General features: G+C 44.0%; 1 protein-coding gene across 1 annotated transcript in view; it reads right to left on the bottom strand.

The window, feature by feature from the left end:
- Window positions 1–4797: 4797 nt before the first annotated feature.
- Window positions 4798–14215, bottom strand: part of IVD (isovaleryl-CoA dehydrogenase) — a 29489-nt gene continuing 20071 nt past the window's right edge. Inside the window, exons 8-12 of the mRNA XM_045015438.1 lie at window positions 12569–12662; window positions 10205–10286; window positions 9266–9370; window positions 7911–7983; window positions 4798–7663 (exon numbers count right to left, since the gene is read on the bottom strand). Coding sequence (XP_044871373.1) covers window positions 7530–7663; window positions 7911–7983; window positions 9266–9370; window positions 10205–10286; window positions 12569–12662 — 488 coding nt within the window. The 3' untranslated portion in view covers window positions 4798–7529. The remainder of the gene's footprint in view (window positions 7664–7910; window positions 7984–9265; window positions 9371–10204; window positions 10287–12568; window positions 12663–14215) is intronic.

Below are 14215 nucleotides of genomic sequence, written 5' to 3'. Positions count from 1 at the left end.
TGAATTATGCAGTGAAGCTCCTCACTCACTACCACAAGCCTCCCTCCCCTTCATTCATACCTCAGCCTAGAAACCACATCTCTTGCCACACACACAGCCTACCGCCACAAGTCAGCTCTAAGCAATCCTCCATCCCTGGGGAGCATGCAGCAGGGACCAAAAGAGAGCAGGGATCTTCCAGAGTCCTGGCACAGCTGCAGCCGGACAGCTCTTAACAGTGACCAGGGGCAAGGCTTGCGGGAACTCTGCAGATCAGGAGTTCCACAGAGCAGGCAGAACACCAGCTGGGGAGCTCCGAGGGTGCACAAGAGAGGAGCCAGCCCGCATGTCTGCCCAGGCTCCATCGTGGCAGAGCTCCTACAGTGCACATCCAGGATCATCTCTCTTGTCCACCTTAGGAGCCCAATGTGGAGCAGATGCCATTTACAGGATACAAAAAGGGGTCTCTGTGGCAGCTTTGCGAAGAGGAGAGTTATGCAGGGAGCTCTCTGGCCAAACAATCCCATAGTGATGGGGTCTTGACTGTCCTCTTGAGACCCATTTACAATATGATAGGCCCCCTGCAGGTGTATGGTTTGAGTTACAACCAGAATCAGCTTTGCTGTCACTTTCTGCCCGTAGGAAGGGCTCGCCTCCTCCTGCCTGTGGGGTTGGCACGGTGGCTGTGGGCCCTGCTGCTGCCTCCCGCTGCGGAGTGAGAGGTGCTACAAAGCCTTGCTTGACACACTCTCAGGAGGCAGCACCTGGCAGGGTCTGGACTCACAGCTGCTGTGGTGCTGACCCTATGGGCAGGAGGAGGAGTGCTGACCTGCCCTGAGCCCAAGGTGGTCCAGTTGTTTTCCCGCCCAACCCAGACCCAACACATGTAATAGGGTCCTGTCAGGTTTGGATCAAGTTGGAATGCTCTAGTGTGATCATGTCAATGTAGACGGAACTTGTTCTTAACCACAGCCCCAAACCACACCATAGCTGGTGCACAGTTTGTAAATGCAAGCGTGTCTGTAAAGCACAGAAACCATCGAAATGTAGGGCTGGAAGGGACCTCAACAGGTCATCTAGTCCGGGCCCCTGCACTGAGGCAGGACCAAGTAAATCTAGACTAACTCTGACCAAGTGTTTGTCCAACCTGTTCTTAAAAACCTCCAATGACGGGAATTCCACAGCCTCTCCTGGAAGCCTGTTCCAGTACATAACCATCGTTAGTTAGACAGTTTTTCCTAATATCTAATCTAAATCTCCCTTGCTGCAGATTAAGCCCATTACTTCTTGTTCTACTTTCAGCAGACACGGAAAACAATTGATCATGGCCCTCTTTATAACAGCCCTTCACATATGGATGACTTTTATCAGCCCCCTCCCCACAAGTCGTCTTTTCTCAAGACTAACCATATCCAGTTTTTTTAACCTTTTCTCAGAGGTCAGGTTTTCTAAACCTGTCACCATTTTTGTTGCTCTCCCCTGGACTCTACAATTTGTCCACATCTTTCTTAAAGTGTGGTGCCCAAAACTGGACACACTACTCCTGCTGAGGCCTCACCACTGTTGAGGACAGGAGGACAACTACCTCCTGTCTCTTAAATACAACGCTCCTGTAAATACACTCCCAGAATGATATTAGCCTTTTCCACAACTGCATCATATTGTTGGCTCATATTCATTTGTGATCCACTATAACCCCTACATCCTTTTCGGTAGTATTATTGTCTAGTCACTACCAGTTATTCCCCATTTTGTAGTTGTGCATTTGATTTTTCCGTCCTAAGTGTAGTACTTTACACTTGTCTTTATTGAATTTCATCTTGTTGATTTCAGACCAATTCTCCAATTGGAAAAGTCCTTTTGAATTCTAACCCTGTCCTCCAAAGTGCTTGAGACCCCTCCCAGCTTGGTGTCATCTGCAAATTGTATAAGCATATTCTCAATTTCAAGACATTAATGAAAGTACTGAAGAGTACCAGAGCCAGGTACTGACTCCTGTAGGTTCCCACTGGATATGGCCTCCCAGTCTGACAGCAAGGCATTGATATTTACTCTTTGTGTATGGTCTTTCAACCAGTTATGGCTCCAACCTTATAATAATTTAATCTAGACCCCATTTCTCTAGTTTGCTTATGAGAATGTCATGCGTCAAAATGAAGATATATCAAGTTTACTGCTTCCCCCCACATCCAGTAGGCCAGTAACCCTGTTAAAGAAGGAGAACAGGTTGATTTGGCATTATTTGTTCTTGACAAATCTATGCTGGCTATTCCTTATAATCCTATTATCCTCTAGGTCCTTACAAACTGATTGCTTAATAAATTATTCCAGTATCTTTCCAGGTACCAAAGTTCAGCTGATGGTCTATAATTCTTGGAGTCCTTTTAGTTCCCCTTTTTCAAGATAAGTACCATGTTTGCCCTTCTCCAGTCCTCTGGGACCTGACCTCTTCTCCAGAAGTTCTTAAAGATAATTGCTAATGGTTCAGAGATTGCTTCAGTTAGTTCCTTAAATATCATAGGATGAATTTCATCAGCACTTCTGACCTGAATACACTTAACTTACCTAAATAGTCTTTAACCCATTTTTTCCCTATTTTGGCTTACCTATTTCTTCACCATTGTTGTTAATATTGTGTTAAGCATCTGGTCACCATTAACCTTTTTAGTGAAGATTGAAGCAAAATAGGCATTAAACACCTCAGCCTTTTTGATGTCATCTATTAGCTCTCTTTCCCTACTAAATAGTGGACCTATATTTCCCTTTGTCTGTCTCTTGATCCCGATGTATTTATAGAACTACTTCTTTTTGCCTTTTATTTCCTTACTGGGTATAACTCTCCTTGTGCCTTAGCTTTTTTTATTTTGTCCCTACACGTTTGTACTATTCTTTTATATTCATCCTTAGCAACTGGTCCGTTTCCACTTTTTGTAGGACTCCCTTTTGATTTACAGGTCATTAAAGAGCTCCTGATGGAGCCATATTGCCCTTTTATTAATTTTTCTATCTTTCATATCAGGATTGTTTGCTGTTGTGCCTTTAATATGGTCTCTGAGAAACTGCCAGCTCTCCTGAATTCCTTTTCCCCTTAGGTTTCTCCCCCTGGGACTTAGGTACCTGTTCTTCAAGTTTGTCAAAAGCTGCTTTTTGAAGTCCATTGTCCTTATTCTGCTGCTCTCGCTCCTTTCCCTTAGATTCACGATATCTACCCTTTCATAATCACTTTCACCCACATTGCCTTCCATTTTCATATTCACTACCAATTCCTGACTCCTTCACCTTGGCCCTAAAGGCCTGTAGTCACTGCTATCTGCTCAGGGTCATATCTGGCAGTATCATTAGTGCCCATGGGGATGAGCAGCATGGGGTAGCAGATAGAGTGGTCTCCTTTCCGTAAGGTCTCAGATACAGGCTTCAGGCAGGCAGCACACCTCCTGGGACGTCAGGTCAGCAGATAAATGCATCCATCCCCCTCAGAAGGGAGTCCTGAACCTTTACTAACCTGTTTCCTCCTCTTGGGTGTGGTAGCTGAAAGTCTCCCAGTCTTGGGAGCAGGTGGATCCTCTTCGCCAACCACTGGGGGCTGCTCCTCACCTCTTGTTGCCAGCAGAGCATACTAGTTCTTGACCTTGATGGAAGAGGGACCTGGGGGGGGGATGGCGCACTGTCTATAGCCTGAGGTGGTCAGGAGCCTGTCTCCTCCCTGCAGAGTGGCAGGGCACAATTGATCTCTGTTGTAGTCACATCCCTCAACACTAGCTTTATCCCCTGGGGGAGATTTAAACCAAAGATCCTGTTTGGTGTTTGCAAAAGAAACCTTCCCTTCCACCGGCCGTTCCCTAACACAGAGCGCTTGGTTCTGTTTCAAGTTTCAGTTTTGTCTGAGGAACATGGGAGGGGCCAAGGTCCTATTAAATTCTCCCTCCATCAGGAGCGGCATGAGGCAGCTTCTCATGGTAACTACAGCAGGGGGCTCTGACACCCTGTCTGATCCACTTACATCTCATCCACCTTCTTACTCTCCCTCCCACTAACTGGAGGCTTATTCTCTCACAGCCTTCCCCTTTCCCTCCGTCAAGGTCTTCTGCATCAAACACGTCTCTGCATGTTCTCTTCTAGCGGTATCGCAGAAAAAAGCAATCACAACAGGGTGAGGATACGGAGCTGTGCCACGGTCTCCTAAACCCTGCACACATGGCTATTAACGTAACCAGCTTCTGTTCCATAGGGGAAGTCCAGGGAGGACCCAGTGGAGAGGCAAGGGCTCTCAGAACAAAGGAGAAACAATCAGGGATGCCTTAGATAGACACAGACACTAATAATTACTGAAGTGTCTTGAAAACCATCTAGATTGCAGGTGCTGTTTCACTGTTGTCTCACCAATTCAGAGCTACTTTTTCTATGACAGGATATTTGACTAATCCAGCTCTGTGATCAGGTGAATGTCCCTTATCGGGCTAGAATGATTTCTATTACAAATTAAATGCAACAGATACCAGAAACAACATATGCAGGGGCACAGTGCCCTTCTAGAATTTCTCCTATTAGCTGTGGTCTCCGGAGGCGGCCAGAGGCTTCCGCACCTGCCAGATCTACCACAAGCTTTTTAAAAAACAATTAGAGGAAAAAAGTGGTTGGTGGAGAACAGGGAGGGAGGGGAAAAAAAGGCAACATCCGTTCCCATGCACACCACAAGCTTGAATCACACAGGATGTGCACTTTGGGAGGAGTCCAGTTCTCTATTTGAGTTGTAGTTAAGAACTAAACAAAGTCTATATCTGCCCCCTGCTGGGCAAAATCCAAGAAGCTCAGCCGGCATGTGTTTAAGAGCAGATATCTTTATTGGCATAGTACACATTAAAAAACAAAACCCTAATCACAGACCCTCTTCCACTTAGCCAGGAGATTCCGTGTCATTCTCCACAGTGAGAACAGCTCAGTATGTGGAAAGAGCCCCGTGATCAATGCTTTTTGCAAGACAGATCACTCGATATTCACCACAGTGATGTATGGAAGTGTATGCAATTTGATTAATGTAACCTTTCCTAAGATTTATGGATCTCTCCTCCCACTCTATCTGATGGTGAATTAGATGCAAATTCATTTTGCCTTGACTTTGAGGTGCTGATCAGCCCAGAAAGTGGGATGTTATTTATTGTTTGTATTAAAACAAGCAATGCCAGGGCTAGAGGCAGGTTTAAAAGCCATGGTATATAGGTTCCATTCTGACTCAGAACATGGATTCTTAACAATTCTAGTCACTTGAAAGATCTTGAGGTTGTCCCTTCCAACCCTGATATTTTATGATTCTATGATTCATTTCAGTGGGGTTCCTTTGGACCAAGCCAGATTACAAAGCTATGATTCAGTGCCAATGTGGGGTTTTGTTTTTGTCTTTTAAACAAGTCTTCAAGAAAAACTCAAGGAAATTAATTCTCATATCAAAGAGCTAAAGAACATATCAGTAAAAAATGAATTTTCAATTATTTTAAAAAAAGTATCATGCATGGTCTCGGCACCTTCATTGCCATCAGTGCTGCTATTGGCTCCCTCTCTAAGGAGCTGCCATTCTATTGATATATCATGGGACTGGGGCTGAGATTTTCAAAGATGGCTACAGGAGTTGGATACCCAATTCCCACAAACTATAATGGGAACTGGACATCCAAATCTTTTAGGCAGTGTTGAAAAATCCCACCTTAGATCTTTCTTGAGGCACTGGTCATGATGCAGTGAATGCAGTTTGAATGTAGGAGAGGGGATGACATTCATAATTCTGAGGTAAAGCTTAAGTCGTTCTCTCATCTAAATAAATGAGAACATATTTCCATTCTCATATATTCAGTACATAAATGTACTTGGTGTTTCACAAGTGAAGCATATTTCACCTGTGCTTCAAAGTCTGCCCTGGATTCAAAATTATATTCAGGTGCAAGCCAAGATGTCAGCCTGGATCAAAGCCCTTTGTGCTTTGGGCCCAGGGTATCTCAGAGATCACCTCTCTGTGTGTTTTTCCCGAGTAGTAAAGCTCAGTTGGGATGCTTGAGATGACAATCCCCAGTCTGAGGGTTGGGCATTCTAGGGGCAGACCCATGGCTCTGGGAGCTGCCTCTCCCCTTGGGCCAGAAGACCTTCTGGGCATACTGCATGACCTATGTAGCTATCAGTTTTTGTTTTGTTTTTTCAGAGGAAACTGAGTAAGGTGGATTTTAATTGGGTCTGGGCGTTTCTTATTATATTTTATTATATTGTTGGTTTAGATTATTAAATAGATGCTTTAAAATATTGTATTGTGTGCTGGCTTAGAGTCACCATCTCGACAAACACCAAATATAGAGAGAAAAATAAAAACTACAAGGTATATTGTTTTTAACCTACATGAGACGGTCAAGATGGCAGCTGTTTAATTCATTGGTCTATTATATTCAAGAGATTTACTTTCTTCCTGTAATTCACTCTTTGAAGTTGTATTACACACTGCTGTATTCCTTATTAAAAATAGACCACACAAGATTTAAACTACTCCACATAATGTTTCCCTAACTCCCTCTTAAAACTGACCCAAATTTTCTCACTAGGCTCTTTCTTTCTCCTTATTGCCAATTAAATTTAGGAGTGCAAGTGAACACACTCGCCAACAGAGAACCCTTTAAAATAAGTCAACCTCCTCTTGCCTGATTCATTGATGGATGCCACAGTACAGGGTTTGACATTTTAAAAGCTTCCAGAATGACGGATAGTGACATCAACAAATGAATCAGACAGCGGGAGGCAACCAATCAGAAGAGTGAAGACTTCAGATTACATTCAAATATCTTGGTAAGCAGCAGGGATAGGAAAGGCAATGGGCAAAGAAAAATACATGACATCTTAACAGGGTTTTAGGTGACATTTTTTACAGTATTGCTTGTGTAGCTTAAATCCTTTGATGTTAACAGCAGACAGTAGCTACCACAAAGTTAGCTGGCATTTGAATTCCCAAAGCTGAAATTGTTAACTGGATGGCACCAGGAGGTTAACATACTGGTGGAATGTCGCATTGGGAAATTACCATCTTCCAGCAGCAGCATGTTAAAAATTCTACTTGTTTATGGCACTCTAAATTTTTAAAGATGATAAAATTCCATTCCCATTGTCCATTCTTTATGGATTGATCCAATGTCCATTCCCTCTAGATTGATCTAGATTGAGGAGAATGCTCAGTAACAGATTTTTCCTATTCAAAGTTCACCATGCAAGAAACATCCTGCTTTGACTGTCATATACTCCTGGCATAAACTTCATCCTCAACTCCTTAGATTTTAGAATCAAAATGGCTGCTGAGTATGATGAAGGAACAAATTCAGGCTGATCACATGAACACATTTACTTTTGTTCTCCTGCCCAATTCATTCGGTCAGCAGAGCCCAGTTAAACCTAGCAGCATTTGTTTATCAAATGGATAATAATCAACCAGCAGTGACAGTGATATGAGAAAAAAAGTTTTGCGGACCACCACTATGATCAAAGGCTTCTTGGTGTTGAGACTGTTTCTCGTTGAATGGTGGGTGTTATTTAAAAGCAGCATTAAATGCCCGGCCAATGACAAGTCTCCGCACCTCGCTGGTTCCTGCCCCTATCTCATACAACTTGGTATCACGCAGGAAGCGACCCATAGGATAATCATTGATGTAACCATTTCCACCTACAATCACAAAGAGAAGAGATGAAAACCAAGAAAGAACAGGGTATGGGCTGATTCTGTACAGACACATTCACAGAAAGCTTCCCAGTTGAAGAACAGAAGTAAATAGTTAAGTCATACTGCAGAAGGCATTTCTTGCCTACTGAACTCAATGACTAGGAGAGGGACAACAGAGAGCCTGTATTCCTGCATGTTTCAATCCATCACAGGTCACCCTTTCTAATGGTGGAGGAAGCAACATTCTTACCTAGACACTGAATTCCATCCAGAGCTACTTGTGTAGCACATTCTGCCGAATACAGGATCACTCCTGCACAATCCTAATGGAGGGACAAGATCATTTATATTTACAGCAACAGAATCAGCAAAGTTTCATCTGCACCGTTCCAATCATGCCTACTTTTCACCAAGTTTGTATACCTGCAAACAGGCCCAAGCTTGTCCCTCTCAAGCACACAAGATTGTGCAGGGCTATAACCAGGGTGGGACAAGTGGGGTAGCTGCCCAGGGAACAAAGCCAGGGGGCAGAGAAACTACGGGGAAAAAAAACAGTAGGGGGCAAAGGAAGCATGTAACTGGTGACAGTGGGGCGGGGCACATGACTGCCCCTCAGAGGATTTCAAACTGAGGGGGGTGCAGAGGAATGTTTGGGGGTGAGCAGCAATGCCAGGCGGCTCAGTGGGGCCAGCCCCATGCAGCAGGGCTGGGGCTCCGTGGAGCTGGGGAGGGAGTGTCACTTCCATCCCTTGACTCATCTCAGTGGGCCACCCACTGAAGGGGGAGGGGAGGAATGTGACCCCACATGCCACTCTCCCCACATCACCTCTGCTTGCTCAGCCTGGGTGCTAAAAATGCCTAGTTACGGCTCTGACACACTGAGCCAAACAGGGGTCACAGCAGAAAAACAGAAAAGTTTGTCTGTCATGCAGAGACACAAGCTTTCCATCAGATCTCACCATATCCGTTCCATAAGGACAAAAAAAAAAAAAGAATGCAGCAGGGAAACTACACCCTCCTTCATGAATTTACATCATGCCCATGGAGGTTATATGCAATTTGACTTAGGATGTAAAACTTTTCTCCAACAGTTAGTCTCTTTTAGTTGCCTTCTTTGAACCAAGCATGCTTATGGTATCAGTGGTGGAAGTGATAACACCCTATAGTGACTGCCATAGCTACCCCGTCAGGCTCCCTTCTTATGACCCTTTGACCGCACTCCTGTCCCTGTTCTTTTATTAGTTGTCCCCCGCAATTAGTGGGTTTCTGAGGCCTGTGTGACCTCCACTTAGGCTGGGGGGGGATCCGTTAGCATGGGGTGGGCTTCGCCCGCCCCATTTCCCGGAAACCCAATAGATACTTTCAGTAGCCTGAACATTTTGTATGGACTTACTAGGATGCAGCTCTGAATACTGGTAAATCTGTTGACATGCACAATTAAGTTCTCTTTTACTTGTGGGGTACAAGGGATTCAAAGGTACAAGATATAAGATTTTCTGTAACTGATTCATGGACACCTACGATCTAGAACCTCCGCCCTCTCACGTGAACAAGGGTAAAAGATACATGCAGTGGCCTGAGCAGCCCATCAGGAACTGAGCTCACCTTTGCATTGAAGTGTCCTCGGTCACAGGCCTTTGCCACATTGTACACATACTGCCGACACGCCATCAGCCGTGTGTACATATCTGCCATTTTACCCTGCATGAGCTACACAAGACAAAACAATATTCTTAAATTCAACAAAATCTTAACACTTAACATGAAATAAAGGGGAAGAGGGCAGAAATGACAACACTCTAGGTTCAAAGCCAGGGAAATGACATTGTTTTATTTGGTCGTCTTATGCTACCAACTGAGGACTGGACAAACCAGTGAAGCTGGATTCACAAGTCACATGACTGAGCCTGGGTTACTGTTGGATCATAAGTTCACAAAAGTTAGAATAGAGAGACCTGGGACTTCAAATCCTAGTTCACCCCAACACCAGCCTTGGGTTACCATGCTGACTAAGCCAGTGCCTTTCACATTCAGTGCGAGCAGCAGCGTCACTAAGAACTGGGCCAGATATCCAATTAGGCACAGTAGGCACGTGCCTAGGCATTCTAGGCATGCCTTGCCTCTCTAAAACAGTGTGCAACGCAAAAGTCAGCTGTAGGCAGGGGAGAGGGGGGCTGAGGATGCTGTGCCAAGGGATGCATAAGGGGTAAATCCAGCCCTGACTAAGAAGTGCAACTTCAGGAAAAATCCAGGATAGATTTCATCACCCTAACCTACAAAAATCTGAGGTTCCATCAGCATGAGACCATGTTCTCCAATTTCTTATTACAAACCAGCAGATACAAATTACTTCAGAGTTAAATATTCTCACCAGATTTTGGGTAATTCCAGGCTACAATTTTGCATACTGGTACAGAAATATGTACTGTGATCATCATCATAATGGGACAACCCCACCCTCTAAAGAAGAGTTCAGGATCTGACCAAAGATGAAAGCAGCCTGTTCTAAGGGTATCACTGACAGCTCTTTCCCCTCACTCTCACCTGGAAGTGGCCGATTTTCTGTCCAAATGCTTCTCTCACGTGTAAGTATGGAAAAGCATGGTCAAGAACAGCCTGCATGATTCTGAGAGAAACACAGACACAGGTGAGGGAGTGGAAGGAAACAGAAAAAGGAGGAAGACAGAATAAATAACAAACAATAATCCAAATTCTGTATCTCAGTCTAAGGCAGTGCCTGGCATACAATGCAATTATGAAATTACCCTTCATGAATTTACTGTATAATTGTATTCCAGAATCTAAGCTCTTATTAAAAAAAGTTTCAATCCTTATAGTCGCAAAGAAAACCTTCCAAACATGGAGTGTAACCAATGCAACAGTGTCTGGCTGAGTCTGCAGATAGCCTGAAACAACAGCTCTGAGAGGCATGCACTTTCCCATCCATCCCAATGGCCCATTTACTCTGAAGCCTAATGGGGACATGTTAAATGGCCACACTGTTAACTGCTTAACTGCTGATCATTTGAGCAAAGTCAAGCTACCGTACTTTAATCAGCATCTATGAGACTGGCTGTAGTAGCCGATATTGGCGAAGTGTGCAGTGTACAATGAGACAGTAAACGTTTGCTGAGGGGACGAAATGAAGCATTCAACTCCCTCTCCTCCAAATTTCTAGTCACCTCTTACCTTGCCCAAAAGGGAAGGTGCATTTCTTCCCTTGTCCAAAAGCCCCAATTGTCTTCTGGATTTCCAAAAACCTAAACCAACTTCCACTACTTCCTGGTGCCTGAAGTGCCCATTGTCCCCTGCCTAGATCTTAAGATCCTCATCCCACTCCCAAACAACTTCTATACTTCAGTTCTGGATTTTGAACTCAGAAGTCTGCAGCATGTTGAAAACTTAAAATCTTGGGACAGAATAAGATTCATTACTTATTTTGATATGAAAGTCAATGTATCACCTAGAGTTATTTGTACTGTATTGGTGGGATGTAAAAGAGTGGAGGAGAAAGCGCTAGTTCAGGTCCTTGCCACACACTTTAAGGCTAATATGTTACAAAGAAAACAAGGGCTTGGTTTTAAATAACATTTCACATCAGTGTGTGCTGGGCTGTTCCTTCGAGAACAATTCAGTGTTCAGAAAAAAGGATGCTTTAATGACAGAGAGAAACACCTGTTAAAGATAAGGCTTGGTTTAGTGAGATACTTATGGCACCATCATTAGGGGCATTCAAGACATTGTTACATTAAGTTTATGGCTGGATTAATAAGTGCTCTACTCTTCTCTAGCTCCTTCCAGGGCGCTGCAGAGTCAGTAGCTCCACAAAGGTGCAGAGAGAATTCTAGTTTACAGATAGGTAAAAAGGGACATTGAGAACTTAAGTATCCTTCCTAAGGTTACACCTAAAACAGAAGCAGAGTCAGGAATAAAACTCAGGAGAGTCCCGGCTCCCTCTCATATGCTTTACACACTAGACAACGCTGCCTGTCAGGGACACATCCTAGTGTCTTGTTTGATGCAAGGGGCTGAACTGCACCTTCACTGAACAGAGTGTAGGGAAAGGCCCTTCGGGTTGGGCCAAGCCTCCAACCTGAAGGAGGCATCCTTATTGGGCAGTTTTCTCCTGCATTTCAATGCTGAACTGCCACTAGGGAGCCTGCATAGGACAACTGAAGACTAGGAGACAAGTCCCCCACACTGTGTCACTTGTTTAAAATTTAGAAAAAGTCCATATTCTGGTCCCTGGCACAGAGAGCTGTTTCTTTATTTAAATTTGCCTTTTTTAAGATGCTGTTAGTTTCTGATGTTCGTGATTATCTTATTTATTATGAGCATATTATAAAATTGGGGAATTTAAAAAGCAGGGTGTTATTGGGGGAGAAAATACAGTAATAGAAACTGTTAAATTTAGAACATGTAGCAAAGAGAATGTGAGCATGAAGAGAATCCGAAGTTGTCAGAAGGGGGTTGTGGTGCAATGAAGTTTGAGAACCTCTGAACTAGAGGATTCAACAGCTCCTTTACAACCTCAGCTAGGATTACTCTGCACTGCTGTGCATCTCGTTCATTAATTGAGCAGCATAAAGAAGCCCAGAACTAAGTAAGAGCGGAGGAACTCCATCTTCCTATTGGAAGAGAGTAGTCTTTCTAAATAAAGGTTACCATTTAGCCCACTAGATGGGGACACAAAGATTTAAGATGAGGGATCAGTATGGAACCTAAGGATGGAATGAATAAGAAGAATGTATCCCTTTCTCAAGCAGAAGCACCTCTCTTGTGAGGAGGATTTAAGTTGTTATGCTGTAAAGAAACCAATGCCACAAATTGGGACCACTGGTTAAACCAGGTGAAGTGATATAAACAAAAACGATACGTGATTAGTAGAAAAATTAAAAGACCATTTACCCTAGTGGTCCACCAGACAGCACGAGTCTCTCCAGATCCAAGCCACTCATCAGAACGTAGACTCCTTTACTCAGCTGCCCCAAGACATTCTCAGCTGCAATCAGCAAAGAGAAGTTACTTGTAAGCAGGGCTCTCAGAAGGCAAGTTGTTGCCTATGGATCTACATTTTATTGGGAGAAGATTCAAACCTCTAGCAGTATTCTCCTTTTGCCTTGGGGCACAACCATTAAGGCAACACACATTCCCTACCCACACAACAATTTTTCTTTCCAACCAAAGCTATAAACAAAGCAGTAGTGTGATCTAAGATGCCTTTACAGCCAGTGTTACCTTTTAGAAAATGGGGAACAGAGTAAGTATTGTCTATAGAGCCATAAGGCTAAAGATTAAAATAATTACAACAATGGGGAAGTGAGAGTATGGCTACACAGCAATAAAAAAACCCACAACAGTGTGTCTCACAGCCTGGGTCAACTGCTCTGGGCTTGTGAGGCAGGGGCTGCACAGGGCTAGCAATAGTGGTGTAGACGTTCAGGCTCAGCCTGGAGCCTAGGCTCTGAGCCTCTCCCACCTCACTGGTGAGGCTTGGCAAGTCTACCCTACAGTAGAACTGAAGTACCTGGTCTTCACTGTGTTTTTACCTCAGGCCAGCTCATGCACATTAGTTATCCTGAGGTAAAACACACACCTTTTTTAGCAATGGAGACAAGGCCTTCGTTCTTAGTTCAAATCTAGCTGAAGCTGATAGTGACTGAAATGTGTTATTGTCAGATGGCTATTAGGTAACCTCTGTGAAAGCAGTGAGATTCCTGCTGTCTGATATATGTATGTCTCCATATCACAATGGGCATCTCTAACACTGACGCCTAGGATTAAATGTACAGTGAACCAGAACTCTCCTCTGACCCTGCAGGTCAGGGTTGGGACACACTGGCAAGATGGTGTTGGAAAATTTGCACTGCCATTATCCATGTGCTCTGTGCAGGACTGTCAATCCAGCAATTTGCACAAGTACTGCAATCATTCTTTTTTTTTTTTTTTTTTTTTTTTTAAGAGAGCTAACGTTAGCTCTATGAAGATGAACAGAGCTGACACACTAGATAGCAGGTTACAGACAAAAAAAGATTAACTCCCCCATATGTTAGCTTATGAGGATGTGAAAAGCATGTATCAAAGTGTGCCAGCAAAGAGGGAGAAGCAGGAAAAGAAAGCTTAACCCCTCAGTGATGCTGTACTGTGATAAGAATGGGAGAATTGAATGCCTTGCAAACCATGCCTGGTAGGATTGAAGAAGATTGTTCATCAATGCTGCTGTAGTCCAAAATAAGTAAGCACTAATGTGCGGGCTTCAATCACAAAAGAATATAACTGTGCAAGATGCAAGCTGAAAACCAGATATGAATGGAATTTTTGGACATAGGCAGGTAGGTTGGGATCACCTGAAGCTAATACTCTGGACTTTAAGGTATGTCGACACAGCAATTAAACACCAGTGGCTGGCCCATGTCATCTGACTCGGGCTTGCAGAGCTCAGGCTGTGGGGCTGTAAAACTGCAGTATAGATATTTGGTTTCGGGCTGCAGCCTGGGGCTCCTCACCACTTGCAGGTGGGGCTTTGGGCCCCAGCCTGAGCATCTATACCACATT

Source organism: Mauremys mutica, chromosome 4 (genome assembly GCF_020497125.1).
Source record: "Mauremys mutica isolate MM-2020 ecotype Southern chromosome 4, ASM2049712v1, whole genome shotgun sequence".
NCBI classification, from domain to species: Eukaryota; Metazoa; Chordata; order Testudines; family Geoemydidae; genus Mauremys; species Mauremys mutica.
This window is presented reverse-complemented; position numbering and strand designations above follow the sequence as displayed.